General features: G+C 43.7%; 1 protein-coding gene across 2 annotated transcripts; it reads right to left on the reverse strand.

Annotated features, from left to right (window-relative positions):
* Nucleotides 1-696: 696 nt before the first annotated feature.
* Nucleotides 697-14696, reverse strand: LOC106035885 (cytokine receptor common subunit beta-like). 2 transcript variants are annotated; one of them, XM_048048227.2, is made up of 14 exons: nt 14394-14696; nt 13360-13490; nt 12745-12874; nt 10582-10766; nt 10124-10269; nt 9416-9581; nt 8567-8705; nt 8305-8465; nt 7279-7424; nt 7007-7178; nt 5857-5947; nt 4416-4485; nt 3316-3416; nt 697-3021 (listed from the first exon to the last, which is right to left on the reverse strand). In XM_048048227.2, the coding sequence occupies exons 2-14, from the start codon at nt 13427-13429 to the stop codon at nt 1818-1820; spliced, it is 2781 nt and encodes a 926-aa protein (XP_047904184.2). In that variant the 5' UTR covers nt 13430-13490; nt 14394-14696; the 3' UTR covers nt 697-1817. The 2 variants fall into 2 exon arrangements, with proteins under 2 accessions (XP_047904184.2, XP_013036437.3); XM_013180983.3 differs by having other exon boundaries at nt 13360-13493.
* Between the last annotated feature and the right edge of the window lie 110 nt (nt 14697-14806).

The raw sequence follows: 14806 nt of genomic DNA on the forward strand, positions 1-14806 counted from the left end.
TGGAAATGCCCAATGAAGTGCATAAGGACAGAAAGAACAGATAGCATTCAGAGTACTGATCACAACACAAATGAACTTCATCCAAAAGGCCTGAGCAGAGTAGAAGTTGTCCCACTGACTACTGTTCTTGGTTATTAAAACCACAGCAATTCAAGGCCCAGCAAGGGGATGCATATCTGAGATCTGAATCCAGGTACCAAACCTGCATAGAACATCTCCTTTTAGGACCTGCCTAGATAGAGCACAGTCATATGGCTTAGAAGAAATTGTTTTTGCTACTCATAAAAGTCCAAAGAGACTACCAAAAAATTGAAAATCCCTTAAGGTGTTCCTCAGTATTCTCTATCAGAGGCTGCCACTGTCTGCCTTATGCCATTAAGAATATCAGATTGAATTTGTGCATCTTTCAGATTTAAAATGGTATTTGTAAGGATTTAAATTATGAAAAAACAATGCATTTCTCTGCAATTTCTCATCAGCACTGCCCCATTAAACCAGCAGGAGGAATCAGCTGGCACAAACACAGAACTACCTCTCATTAGCTCTGCCAAATAACATAGCAAGGTCAGGAGGAAAACATCCTACCTCACAGGGGACATATCTGAACCAACAGAATTTTTGAAGGTCTGTTCAGATGAGCTAATAGTAATGATATTGTAAGCACAACATTCTTAACATATGAAAGGAAAAAAACTATAGGAAGAAATAGAATTTTTTATTAGTTCAAGTTATATATTTGAAAAGCAGATATTTCGTGGAATGCAAGCCCACATTAGTTCTGAAACCAAAGCCTTTTACCTATCACAGAGTGGCACTTCTGTGCCCTTATCGTGCAACACTTACCAGAAAAAAAGTCTCCTCTTTCTCAGTACAGCTTATTAGAAAAAAAAAAAAAAAGACATCACATAGTTAAGATTAATTATATCATGCATAAACACCCAATGAACTTAAAAGAAAATCATATAGTACTTTAACATTTAAAAATAGAAAAGCTGAATCAGACTCAAGCTTACAACTTTTCTCCACTGTCATTCTCTGTTATTGACTCACTCCCTTCCTTTCATTGTATTGTTGAGTCCTTGGGTTTTTCTCAAGTAATATATCTTCCCCATGATTCCCTAGAGCCAATTTAATGTATCTCAGTAATGTTTCCTTCTTATTCTTAGAATACACTGTGATATATCACACCTTAGCTTTAAGAAAGTTTTCCTGGATTTCAACAATTTTATTCTCATTTCTAACTTACGCTTCTATTACTGTCCGTTGTTTTTTCATCTTGGATAATACTTATTCCATGCCACCAGTGGAAAGGTAGAGATAACGAAAGCTCCTTGATGACTTTTAGATCTATTTCACACAAAAGATAACAACATTGCTTGAAAGAATATAAGTTTTCTTTACAAGGCTTCCAAACCAATCTTAATCTGATAGCATTTCATGCTGTAAAGTCTGCATTTCTTGCCATGAGTTTTGCTCCAGGCAATCTGGTATTATGGTAAAATGATTGTGATCTGTCACAGGACCAGGAGGAGGCTAATGTGTTCATTGTGTATAAGCCAAAAAGTTCAAAAAACACCAACTATCTCAAAATGCAAATATCTGGATTGTTTTTCATGCCAAAACTGTGATGGACATTGAGAATGAGATCAAGCTGAAATTCACTGAAATGGATGAAAGTCATTTCCAACACATTGGATTGGAGGCTGGAAGAAGTAATTGCTGTTTATTTGCTCCTAGCTTGGAGGGTCCCTTTTTATCAGATACTTGCAAGCTCTTTTAGTTGCATGTAGCCTTGGTATTCATTGATATTTGCTCCTTTAACAGATTTCTCTGATCCTCAGAGATTGTTGCCAGGAAAAGTAATCATCTGATTTCAGGCTTTTGAAAAGCTGAATAGCCTGCATTTTTGATACATCTTCTTTCTTGCCAGTGTTGGATTCATCATCAGAAAGAGGTTTCCCGGGTGCTGTCCTGGCTTCATTAGGTTTCTTGACTTGGGGGTCTTCCTGGCTCATATGCACTTTCTCACTGGACTTCAGGCTGTGGAAGCAATAGTCACCAACCTGGCAAAGGAAAACTGGCTCAGTGCTGTCAGGGTTTAACACCACCAAATTACCCTCCGACAAAGGCAGCTCATTAGGAAGAGTGCTTCCCTTCTGTAGGACAGGCAAATAAATCTTTGTGGGTTCTGAAGGTCCATGGAGACCTGAAGGGACAACAAGGTAGTCCCCAAATGCATTCAGGTGAGATTCAGGGAAAAAGATTGGGGCTTGACCTGAAACTGGGACCGTGACACCAGATTTTCCAGGAGCAAACTCATGGCAAGAGTGGTCATTGGGGAGCTGGGGCTCCCGTGGGTCACAAGGCAACTCCCCAGCAGTGGCAAGTGGTGGATGTGTGGAGTCACTGGCTGATGGCAGTAACAGGCTGTCTGTGGCAATATACTCTGAGGGGCACTGCTGAAGGGACGTGGCACAGCCAAGAGCCTTTGGAGATTTCTGCTCTTTTGGTTTCACATTCGTGCCTTGCCCACCAGCTGCGGGGAGTGGTGAGACTTCTTTCTCATCATTGAGGTGCTGCATTGTTTCCTTCTGATCTGGGAGCAGGAAAGGCTGCTGAGGACCTGCTCCTGGCTGCTCTTGTCTTCGTGGAGCCTGGGGACAGACTTCATTTGGGAGGGTCACATACTGTAGGAACACTGATTTCTCTTGGTTTCCCACTGGATTCAGGGTCACATCCAGGGGCTGATGCATCTCAGGCTGGGAGGACATCACTGGGCTGTACAAGTATGGACCATTGAAAGCAAAGGAAGTGATTGCTGTCTGGGAAGCAGTACTTGCATCAGCACTGTTTCCCCTTGAAACAGAAAAGGAACGACCAGCAGTCCGACTTAGGCAGACAACTGGGGCACGCTCTGTCACATTTAAAGCATGGTATGGATTCTGTAGGTCCAGTGCAGTAGGAGAAACTTCTGTCTTTCCAGCCTGCCCTTCAGGGGACTCTGACGAAGTCTTCATCTGCCTGAATGGGGGACAGTTAAAAGTTTCTCATGAGAGATATTCCTGTGGTAAACATTAAATATAAACACAAGCTTAGTCAAAATTTTAAGTAGCTACACATATGGTTAGAAGAATCTTTCTCGGTTGACTTGGTTTCTATCTTGACTAAACCAGATAGCAAAAAATCGTATCCCAAGCTCAAAAGCAACTGGCACAGGCTTTTTGGTGACAGAACACTTAATTATATCCTCCCACGAATTAGGGAGCTCTTTGAGAGTCTCATTCACAGTGTCACTATAATGTGCTGTTCATTCACCTGTCCACAACTTGAAGAAAGCTAGGCTGATCCATCTTCTCTGGAAGGTTGTATTTGAAGTCCAGCTGGCTGTTTGTCAGCCAGTTTCCTAGATGCGCTTTCTGAAAAAAAGAGAAAGCAGACATGAGGAAAAAGAAGTGTATCACCAGCAGCTGAGTCAAGAAACATACAGTTCTCATGAACAATGAAAACAAGTAGCAGAGACTACAGCATCTGGCAAGATGCTGTAGTATGACTAGAAGGTACTTTCTGTTTTCCAGAAGAATGCTGCTTAAAACCCATTTTGAAGGCCTTGCCACTGACCTAACTTTACATAGCTTAGGGCTCTGAAGCTGTTCTCTTAAAGAACTCATAGAAATGTTGCAGGTTCTCTCCACAATAAACATCAAAGCTATTGCTTTGTGTAGTCTCTGCTCTACAGCATCATATGTGACACTCTGGGCAATATTTCACCTATAAGGGTTTAGTGTCTGTCATCTGTACTAGCTGACCAGAGAAACAGAATAATTGAGATGTTTACAAAACTTAAGATAAGGTGATTCAGTGCAGGGATGAAAAGTGTCAAAACCGTAAAACTAAGGCAGTGAGTGTTTATAGATCAAGAAACAGGTAAGGAATAGAAACCAAAACTATCAAGGTGCTTCTTAGAGTGGGGGAAAAAATCCATTTTTACTGAAATATCAGGCAAAAGAAATTAACATGAGACTTTAGTATAAACATATCCATTTTATCTGGAGATATAAAAAGCATACACAGGAGCATCCATGTCTAGTTTTTTCCCATCTATTTGAAAATGATGTGTTGAACCATTACAATGCAATGATGTGTTAGACCATTGCAATGCCTAATTCCATTTTATAGCAAAATAACAAATGTGCAATGTTTAACAAACAGATGTCTACTACTACAAATGTATGATTACACATGTTAAATAGGGTCTGAACTTCTCCTAAATAATGAAGAGACTAATCAAAGTATTTGTTCATTATAGGTGAGGAGAAAAAGAAGAACTCTCAAGATTACTGGGATTACTGGGATTACTGGGAGTCATGAATAAAAGAGAGAAATATTGAACCTTAAAAGGTACAGGTCCCTCTTACCTCCAAGTAGCTCTGGATCAGCAGACTCTTGCTGGGGTTCGGAATCTTTTCCTCCCACAGTTTCTTCTGCCTGCAACAACAACAACACAGATTTTCAAGATTTGCCTCTCAATGTGGCTGCAAGGGGAAGAAACTGTGCCCCGTACAGCATGCTGCTCTGCTCAGCAAGGCACCGCCAAGGCCCTGTGTATTGGGTTTGCATGGCAAGGTTTTGGCAGTGGGTGGCTGCAGGGCTGGCCTCTGTGAGCAGAGCCCAGCAGCTACCCCTTGTTAGATAAGGGCCAGTTTCAGACGGCTCCAAAGGGACTCACCAATGGCCAGAGCCAAGCCAATAAGCAACGTTGTCTGTACCTCTGTTAGAGCAGATTTAAGAAAGGGAACAAAAACTGCTGTGCAACAGCAGCTGGGAGAGTGAGGAGTGAGAACTAGCCCTGCAGCCACCAAGGTCAGAGAGGAAGGAGGGCAGGAGGCGCTCCAGGCAGGGAACAGAAGTTCCCCTGCGGCCTGTGGAGAGGCCCCTGGTGGAGCAGGCTGTCCCCCTGCAGCCCATGGGTCCCACACGGAGCAGATCTCCACGCTGCAGCCCGTGGAGGAGCCCCCGGTGGAGCAGGTGGATGTGGCCTGGAGGAGGCTGCGGCCCATGGAGAGCCCCCGCAGGAGCAGGCCCCGGGCCGGAGCTGCAGCCCGTGGAGAGGAGCCCACGCAGGAGCAGGGGGTCTGGGGGGAGCTGCTGCCCATGGGGGACCCAGGTTGGAGCAGTTTGCTCCTGGGGGATGGACCCCGTGGTACGGAGCCGTGTGGGAGCAGTGCTTGAAGAGCTGCTGCCTGTGGGCAGCCCCCGCAGGCTCAGTTCGGGAAGGACGGCATCCCGTGGGAGGGACCCCACGGGGAGCAGGGGCAGAGAGGGACTGTGAAGGAACAGCGGGGATGAAGTGTCAGGGACTGACCGCAGCCCCCATTCCCCGTTCCCCAGCAGCACTCGGGGGTGGAGATGGAAAAGGGTGAACTGGGGGGAAGGTGGTTTTAGTTATTGTTTTTAGTGTCTCACTGCTCTTTCTTATTAGCAATAGGTAATAAATTTCATTAATCTCGTTGTGCTGAGTCTGTTTTGCTCGTGACGACAATTGTTGAGTGATCTCCCTGTCCTTACCTCAACCCTTGAGGTGTTTTCATCATATTTTCTCCCCCTTACACTTTGAGGAGGGGGAGTGAGAGAGTGGTTGTGGTGGAGCTCAGCTGCTCAGCTGGGTAAAACCACCACACTCTGGCAGGCCACCACCCAACTCTCACCTGCACACAGACACTCACCAGGTTGCCCATTGCACACCAAGGTTCACCTCCACACAAACCGCTCTCATGTTGCACAAGCAGTGCCTCACAACTTTATTCCACTCACATGGCCAACACGCTGCTAAATCTCCTCCTCATGGTGAAAACCTACCTGAGGAAATACTTATAGCTGTAAGAAGCAATTATTAGCAAAGTGATGATGAGAACTGGCAGCATCACTGGTAGAAGCACTGGTGACAGAACTGAAAGAGAGAAAAGAGAAATAGGGAGCCACCAACAGAGGGGCTGCTTCCCATAACAGGTTTTGCATTTTGCATTTTGGTCACTCTTCACACAAACACACCAGAGAAATGCAAGTGGCACAGCACAGGATGCAAACAGGCCTTCTTACTGTTGGGATCCCCTCCCAGGTGGGAGAGACCAAATGTAGCCTGAACACCTTACTGATGACCAAAGGAGTTCATTGTTTCCTTATTGATTCTATTTTATTTGTTACTGACATCCAAGAAAACAACTTATGCTAATAAAAAGCTGGTTAGGTACCTTACTGCACCATGAACACTAGGAGGATCTTCAGACATCTTAGGTCTGCCTTACTGTGTACCGTGCTGGAGAGATGGAAGTCTCAGAGATTCTCCTGAGCTTCCTCTGCTAATAGCTATAGCTGAACATCAACAAGACACCAACTTCTTCACAAGTAGCAGAATTTGCCCCAGCTGCTTTCTTACTACTTCAAGCTTCATCAGGACAAATTATATAAGATCATATAACTTGGGCACAAGACCATTCTGATAGCAGACATTCTGCTTTTAAGTTGAGAAACTACAAAAAACATGTTAAGGTCTGTATCTCCAGTACACTCTACTAGGTGTTTTACACAACCTCATATTCACTCTGTAAATAGAAAAGGCTGATGATTTTTATTCCTCTGTCTTCTTGCAATTGCAGGCTCTTCAGTCCCTGACAGCAGAATGGACTATTAGAATCAAGAAACAAGGATGATCTTTTGGGCAGAATCTTTGCTTGATTCTCAGTCTGGAAAACTTTACAGCTGGCTGTATTGGTCTTGTGAAGAGAAGTAGGAAAGATGATTAAAAGGTCAATTCTGCTCACTGCGTTCATTAGCATTACTGCTGTTCTGTAAGGCTGCACACAGGAAAGCTATCTTGTTTAGCAAGCATACCTATTTCATGGCTGGGTCTAACTTCAACATCCACTGAGAGAATCATATGTTTCTATAGCGACATTTCATCCACTAAGAGTCCACAAAACCTTACAAAATCAGCCCATATGAAAAGTACCATTCTCAGTTTCCCAGCTGAACTCCTCACTCCATTCACTCCAACTGCCCTGGTAGTCTGGACTATTCACCCTTGCACGCATTTTTCCCCTATATTTTGTAGACGGTGACAGCATCTGCAGGGTGAATATGAAGGGAGGTTCATCATTGCTGATATTTAATATCTGCGGGGCCTGGGGAGAAGAAAGAAACACGAATGACAGAGGTGAGAACTGTCATTCCCATTCACCCAGCAAGGAGAAATCCAGGACTACTGCACTTCCTGTGACTTACCTCATCATACTTGTTCTGTTTCCAGTACTGGACTTGGTATTTCTGTTTTATGAAGTTGTACTGAAAAGTATGTTTTATCCACCTTAGTTCATACTCCTGGTTCTCTGTCGCTTTCACAGACACATTTGCAGGTGGTAGGACCTTAACTATAACACAGAGGAGATCTTAGAATACAAATCAACATCCAGATCCTGCACTCCCTTTCACCACTGTGGGTAGTATGCAGAGACTGAAAACCAGGCTGTGTTGTGGAATGCAGTAAGTCTCAGCTTTCTAACACTTCTTAATTCCCCATATCTTCATTTTCTAGTCAAATATCATAAACCAGTGCATCCATTAAATAACAGAAGATCCATATCCATTAATGCTGACAGTAATTTCTAAATGGAAAAAAGCAGTGAAATGATATTTCAAAAGTCCATACTCATCCACCATGTTCCCAGAGATTTTCAGCTCTCTTGGAGCTACTAACTGGTATCTACAAACAATGCAGGAGCTCTCCCCAGTTCTGGTCTGTAAAGAACAGCACCGGTACCTCCAGATGCATGCAGGCAGAGACGATCCACCTGGCATAGCTCACTCAGCAGAGCAGTCATACTTCATCCAGTGCTCCAGGGGACACTGCACCCCAGGAGCTCCACCAGCTTCTTGCAAAATCACACAGTGACACACTTCCACAAAACACCTCTCACTACAGCTCCCTGTCACCTGGGACAATGGCAAAGGACAATGACATTCTGATTGCAGGGAACTCAGTGTGGTGACGATTGCTCACAGAAGAGCTCTGGGATTTCTGCACAGCAGTTTCCACTACTGCCACCATCCTGAGAGCAGCAAGTGACACTGAGAAACTGCACACCTGCAAGCCACCTCTCCCAGACCTTTGACCTGTCACGGCGTCCCGACCCTCTCTTCACCAGCTCAGCTCTTCTCCTTCCCACCCACTTTTCCTCACCACCACTTGCCCACACAGCCAGCCCTCCCAGAAAACTCCCAGCAGAAGCGAGACACAACACAGCAGCTCACTGTTCTTGTAGGCTTCAATCAGTTTCTCCTCCGTCTTGGTCCGGACAGACACGTGGTACCGGCTCTGACTGCTGATGTTGCTAACAGGGATCGCACAGCTCTGCACCACATAGGGGATGTGGGGCAAGGCCTTCTCGTACACGGGAGAGCACTCCTCTTCCCTGGGGGGAGAAAGGAGGCCGTGCTGAGATCAGCAGGAACGGGACAGAGCAGAAGCTCAGTGGGAGAGGCATGGGCACACTGCCACTGGCAGATCACATACGCAGATGCTGGAGTGGCCCTGAAGAACAAGCCAAAGATGACAGAGGTGGTGATCACCTTCTTCACTTCCCAGCTGCACGTCAGAAGATTTGCACCATTGAAAAGGCAGCGAAGGTTCCTGGGCTGAATGCGTTCCTGGCCTACACAGAAGATCAGAGCAAGCTAAGTGACAGGGAAAGTGCAGTGAAAGCCTTTGTCTGGGTCTGCATGAACAAGGTCTGTCCAACGGGATGGAAATGCCAAACACTCTGGAAGAGGCAAGATGGAGACTTGCTCTTATTTCCTTTTCAAACTTCTCCACAATCTTCTGGAATAATATACTTGTCCATCCAAGTGGAAACAAGACTGACACATCCCAAAACACAATCAGTCCCCATAGAGAGCACTAGACCCATGGAGGGGCACAGCCATTTCATTATCACTAGGCAGATCCCATTGAAACAAATTTTGAGGCTTCCTGAAAGAAAGCAATGACTAGAAGGGACCACCCCTGTGACTTCTGGTGCCATTCCTATTCCTTGTAAGTAAGGTTAAACAAAGAACAGTCACAGAATGACAGAATACCCGAAATTCGAAGGGACCCACAAGGATCACAAGGCCCAACAAAGAGTCTCCTTTGCTGCTTACATGAATCATTTCACTGTTGCCAAGCTAAGTTGAAGTGAACAACTTAAATGGACTGTAATGGGGGAAAAGATAAAACAAAGTACCATCTGCATCCTTCTCAGCAGATGCCTCAATTCTCCTGGGCCCATATGCTCTGCCAGCATCGTGCCAAACCACATCCCCCAGCCCTGGCTTCTCAGCCAGCTGTCCCACCCCTGCACAGCCCCACTCTGACCCACGCTACCTTCGGGGGTCTCCCAGGACACATCCGTGCTCCACTTGCTGAACGGCCCAGAGAAGCCTCTGGCCTGCTCCGCTCTGGCTCGCACACGGGCAACGTATCGGCTCCCTGGCACGAGGTGGCTGAGGTGGCAACGTGTGGTGTTGGAGAGCAAGCGCGATGCAGCCTTCTGTTAGCGGGGAGGACAAATGGGGAACAGAGAAGAGGTGCAGAGAAGGCAGGGAAGGAGCAAGGAGGTGACTGTCAGGACGCACCTCCAAGCAATCCCATGCACGTGATGGTGACGCACATGCTGACACATAGCGCTCCTCGCTCCCATTGCACAGGGCTTCTGCCTGCATGCTGCCATCATGACAGTGGAAGGCCAAGGCACAGGCATGGCTAGCTCCAACCCAGCCCAGCAGACGGACTGGCTCCTGCAGCTTGCAGAGCCTTGGCTGGCTCCAGCACCAGCTACACAAGGGTCACAGCACTGCCCAGCTCAGAAATATGTGTAATCTGCCCAAGACACTTGTCGTGGTTTCAAATGTATTTTGCCGTTCTCCCACATGAGCCATCCCATGGACTACACATGAAAAGTGCTTTAATTTCATTTGGGAGGGGTTCAGGGTAAAATAAATTTCAACTCGTTTGCACAGCTTTTACCACAAGCCCTCAACTGCCCCAAAGGGTGCCGTCCAAGTCAGGACAGCCCAGCTCATCCACTCTTACCTCCCAGGACTCCCACTCCCGCTTGTAAGCGACTTCATACTCCAGTGCATTGCCCAGCCCTTGGCTTCCTTCAGCTGCTGTCCAGGTCAGCAAGAAGTCTCCTGAACTCTCTCTGACTGCGAGGTTTTGCGGCGGGAGGGGCTGAACTGGAAGGTGAAGGTGCAACATGTGAATTGAGACAGGGACAGGAAGGGAGGAAGAAAATATCTAGCTAAGCTTCCCCATTTCCACAGCATCTTATCATATTTTACAGCAAGTAGTTGCTTGTTGAGAGCCCCTTCCATGTCTGGGCACTCCCAGAATCTTGCCCTTTCCCCTCCCTGCCACATCCTCTCAATGTAGAACTGTTTGGCCATTTTCACAATCGAATTGCAATTCACTTCCTGACTGATCTGCAAAAACATTCTCAAAGATCTCAAATATTCATTTGAAAATAGAACTTGGCATTAATTCCTTACCATTTTGGAAAAGATGAACGTTTAGTTGTGTTTCAAGAATCTTGTTTGGTTTGAAGCTGTAAATATCCTTTATCCCTATTCCAAAATATTCTACAGTTTTCCGACAAACCCAGAGGATGTAGGGGTCTGAAGTCTCAGGTAAGGCACTTTCTGTCTCACGTTCGCAAAGAATCTCCTTGCTCTCGCTGTGTAAAGAGGAAGTAATCTATAAAGATCTGATTTGGAAACATATTGTTCATGCAAAATTAAATGTCTGAAACCAATTCCATCCCATTCTGTTGTTCTAATTTACTTAGACACTTATATCCTCATTATCACTGTATCTATTATTCTTGTTTTACATCAACTAATATGACTAGCATTTTTAACACTAGGATTTTTCTCAAATGCCTTCGCATTTCAAAATATGCAGTGAAATCTTATATTTTGGTACGGGTCTACTTTTGTGGGGTTTTTAGCCTAACTCTTAATAATCTCATATTTTTATGTGAGAAATAATATGATGAAAAATAATATCATGAAAATGCATCTTTTACTTAGAGTGAAATGTGATAAAGTTTCCAAAGATCCTTAGCTTCTTGAAGAAATTCATTTTGCAGTCCCAGAAAGACACATAATTTTTTTCTACAACCAAAATGTACTTCTATATCCTGTTCGGTTCTGTCAAGGGACCTTATGCATTCGTTACAGATTTCATCCCGAATATTAGGCATCAATTTAGATAGTCTTTTATCAGGCCAAGGAGCATCTTAAAGATTAAAAACAATACTTTAAACTAGTCAGAAGAGGATAAGCTTTGTGTGCTTGCAGTAAGCTAAGCTGCTGGAGAGATGTGTTGCTTCACTTCATACCCTCTGGAATTTTGCTTGAGCCTATGGCTTCATGTGCAGTATATTACATTTTTCCCGTTCAGATGAGAAGTACTGTGTATAAACGAGCTCAAATACTGTCTTGAAGGATAGGATGGAATCTCCTAGCCAACCATATGCCAGCAAGGATTATCCAGCAGTATTGATATCTTGAAAAGTTGGGTATTGGCAAGGAAACTAGGGATATTCCTGAAGTATGGATGGGATCAACCATACATGTCTGTGCCCTTAAACAAGAGAGTCAGCCCAAGGGATGTGAAGCCTTGACGATATTTCTATCTGCCCATCAGCACCAGCTTATAGTTTGGGATTTAGTCAACTACTGTTCATCTATGAGCTGACCGTGTTTAAGCATTGGCCATTTTGATTTCAGCTGTCCACAATTAATAGCTGCTTATCTGATTAGTTCACTTCAGTCATGTTTCCTGTATGATCCACAGAGAACATTCTATCATATAAGCATTACAGAGCATTTTCCAAAGGTATAAGAATGTTATATCATCTTTTTTTCCAGAAATATTAGTTTCAAGGTCCTGTTCCAAAGCCTTCAACTGATTTCAGCTGCTTTTACATATATGAATTCTCTCTTACTTATAACAAAATCAAGAGTTTTCCCTTTCCTTCCTGTATCTGCAGATGCTAATTCATTTTCTTCTCAGCTTTCCATCTTTATCTTCCTCTCTTCCTTGACTATTCCTCCCTCTCTGTCCTTTCTTATCCTCACAATTGATTGAGTCTGGTGATTCAGTTCCCTTTTCATAAGGAAACAGATGTAGTAGAGAGATACTGTTATAAACAGACCAGTATCTCTGGGAGGAAGATTGATAGCACAGATGAACTTATCAGTTTTTGCTGTCTCACAAACACAGTCTATTCAAGTTCTTCAGAACTGATCAAAAATATACTCAGTGATGCTCCTAAACAGGCAAAGCAACTGGGGAAATGTCTCCTCCCTGCTAGCTTCATGAACAACCCTCAAACCCACTCTTGTTCTGACACGACCTTCCCCACCCCAGGAATAGCAACATATACGCCCCATCATATTTGCTATCCATGTTCCACAACAAAATCATGGAGAAATAATTGAAAATATGATAAAAATTGCTCCCCTATCACAACCTAATAATTTCTTCTCTTTCTAGAAGACAATAGCAAGCACAACTTTTACTTCAACTCAATGACAGGAAGAGGTGAGGCCACTTTCCAAAAATCTGACTGCCAACCCCTGGGATTCCAAGTTGTGTCCAAGTTCTCACTGGACTTTTATCCAGCACAGTACATTTCAGGTACTTACTTCTGAATACTATCCCTTTGGTAAAGTGTCATACCAAGGAGGGCATGAGCTTCTATATGCTCTTTCCATTTGCACGTCACCTGTGAGCTGTAGTCATTGTAGCAGCTCAAGCTCTTCATTGAGACACTACCTGAGAAAGGAACCCAGGAAAAAAAAAACAAAAGGGAAAAAAAAAAGCACTGATTACAAATAGAAATAGTGAGAGAAAGCAGGAAGTACCAGCAGTTCCACAGGAAGATCCAGTCTTTTAGATGTTGCTGTTGGTAGCCCAAACACCCACACCCTCTTCCTGCCCACTGAGGTCTACTCTCATACTCTACCATCTGAACCACATACCGCTATGTCACAGTCTAGTCCTCCTTCCTATTCACTCATTAAGCAATAAACTTGTCAATTTCCTCTGTTTGTTCAGCATTTCACCTGTTCATATCTCCAGCCACAATATAACCTGTCTGCAGACTTTCTGCATTTGAGCAAGACACCTGTTCTCCTACAGCACACAAGATGGTAGCAGAAGGAAGTAGAAAATGAGGAACAGTATCAGCTGAAAGGAGACAGATATAAAAAGAGAGGGAATAAAAGCAGAATAAAAGAAAATATAAATTTGAAACTCACCATTAATGGCTTGGTCACTGAAGACCAAAGACAGATTCAGCAAAATGATGAAAATCTCTTTCATGTTCATGCTGTCCTTTCCACATATAAATGATTTAATTGCAAACTCTCTTCTTCAGCTTATTGTGGAGCTTCTTGTTTTCATTTCATGTAAAGAGAAGTAAAACTGAATTAGGGAACTTTAGTCATTACGCTGTGTTGAAGTGACATTCAGAAAGAACTCCTACAACACATTTATTGTGAAAAAAATCAGAAAGAACTTTTATCAAGTCTTTACTTTAGGACAAAAACCCTGTCTTATTTTGTGAACCTGAAATATGACCAGAGAATGAAAAAGTAAATGTGCATTTCCAAGGAAGTGCAGGGATTCTTTCAGCTAAGACTATTAACAAGAAACAGTCCTAATCTGTGAAAAGAACTCATCCTTCAAATTCATTCATCCTTCTGCACTTCATGCTTAGAGCCTTCATAATGAACCCCAATGTTGCTCTGCTTTCTTACTTTCCTTAAAAATACATTTTCCAACCACATACCACATATAGGAGTTGAAATTCCATATTAATTCACTTTCAGGTTTCTCTTCAATATGCTACTGTTTCAGCTACTCCCCAAACAAGCTGCAAATTGTACAAATACATCCAAATAAACTATTTCTTTTGTTTTGGTGATTGCCAAGATCCAGAGTAGATTGAGTGATTGAAAGACCATGGACCACCTTCTGTAATACTGGAATTCGAGCACTTTTGGCAGTCTCTCATTGCTCTTTCAAAAGTATAATCAGCTCACAAAGCTGACACTTGTACTCAGGGAACATGTAGTCTCTAGCTCTTTTCTACTTTAGGGGAGCATGGAGAGAGCTCCTTTTAAATTCTTACTGACTTTCAGATTCCTGAATGCTGCTTGACACCAGAAACAGCTGGCTGAGCCCTTAAAGAATCATCACAGTTAAGAGACCCCTTAACATCTTCCAAGTCTTTGAATGAGAGCAGACCCTTCTATTTTGCTTTCCCCAGAAAGAAGCATAGTTCCTTTACCTGGATCCGGAGTTGTCAGTTAGGCAGATGATAAAACTTGATGGGTGAGTCTCCCTGTCCAGCTTTCCCCAACAGCATCAGAATCTTCTGATGAAGAAATCAGCAAAAACATGCTTCTTTGGAATTGGAGACGGAAGCTATAAACAATTACAGGATTTTCCTGGCAAATAAATCTTTAAAATAAGTGTTATACCTTCTATACCTTCAAATGTCAGTTTTATAGAAGAAGACCACACCCTTTCAAGGAAAGGAGTTGCGTATGTAATTGCACAGTCTGTACTTCCTATTTTAACCCCCAAAGCACTTACTCAGATAGGACTGTTTAACTGGGAAGAGAGGGGAAGGAAGTATGCCATTGGTAATCTGCATGTTAACAATTCGCTGATCATGGGGCTAGTGTATTTTCAGAAAAA

This window comes from Anser cygnoides, chromosome 1, assembly GCF_040182565.1.
Source record: "Anser cygnoides isolate HZ-2024a breed goose chromosome 1, Taihu_goose_T2T_genome, whole genome shotgun sequence".
NCBI lineage: Eukaryota > Metazoa > Chordata > Aves > Anseriformes > Anatidae > Anser > Anser cygnoides.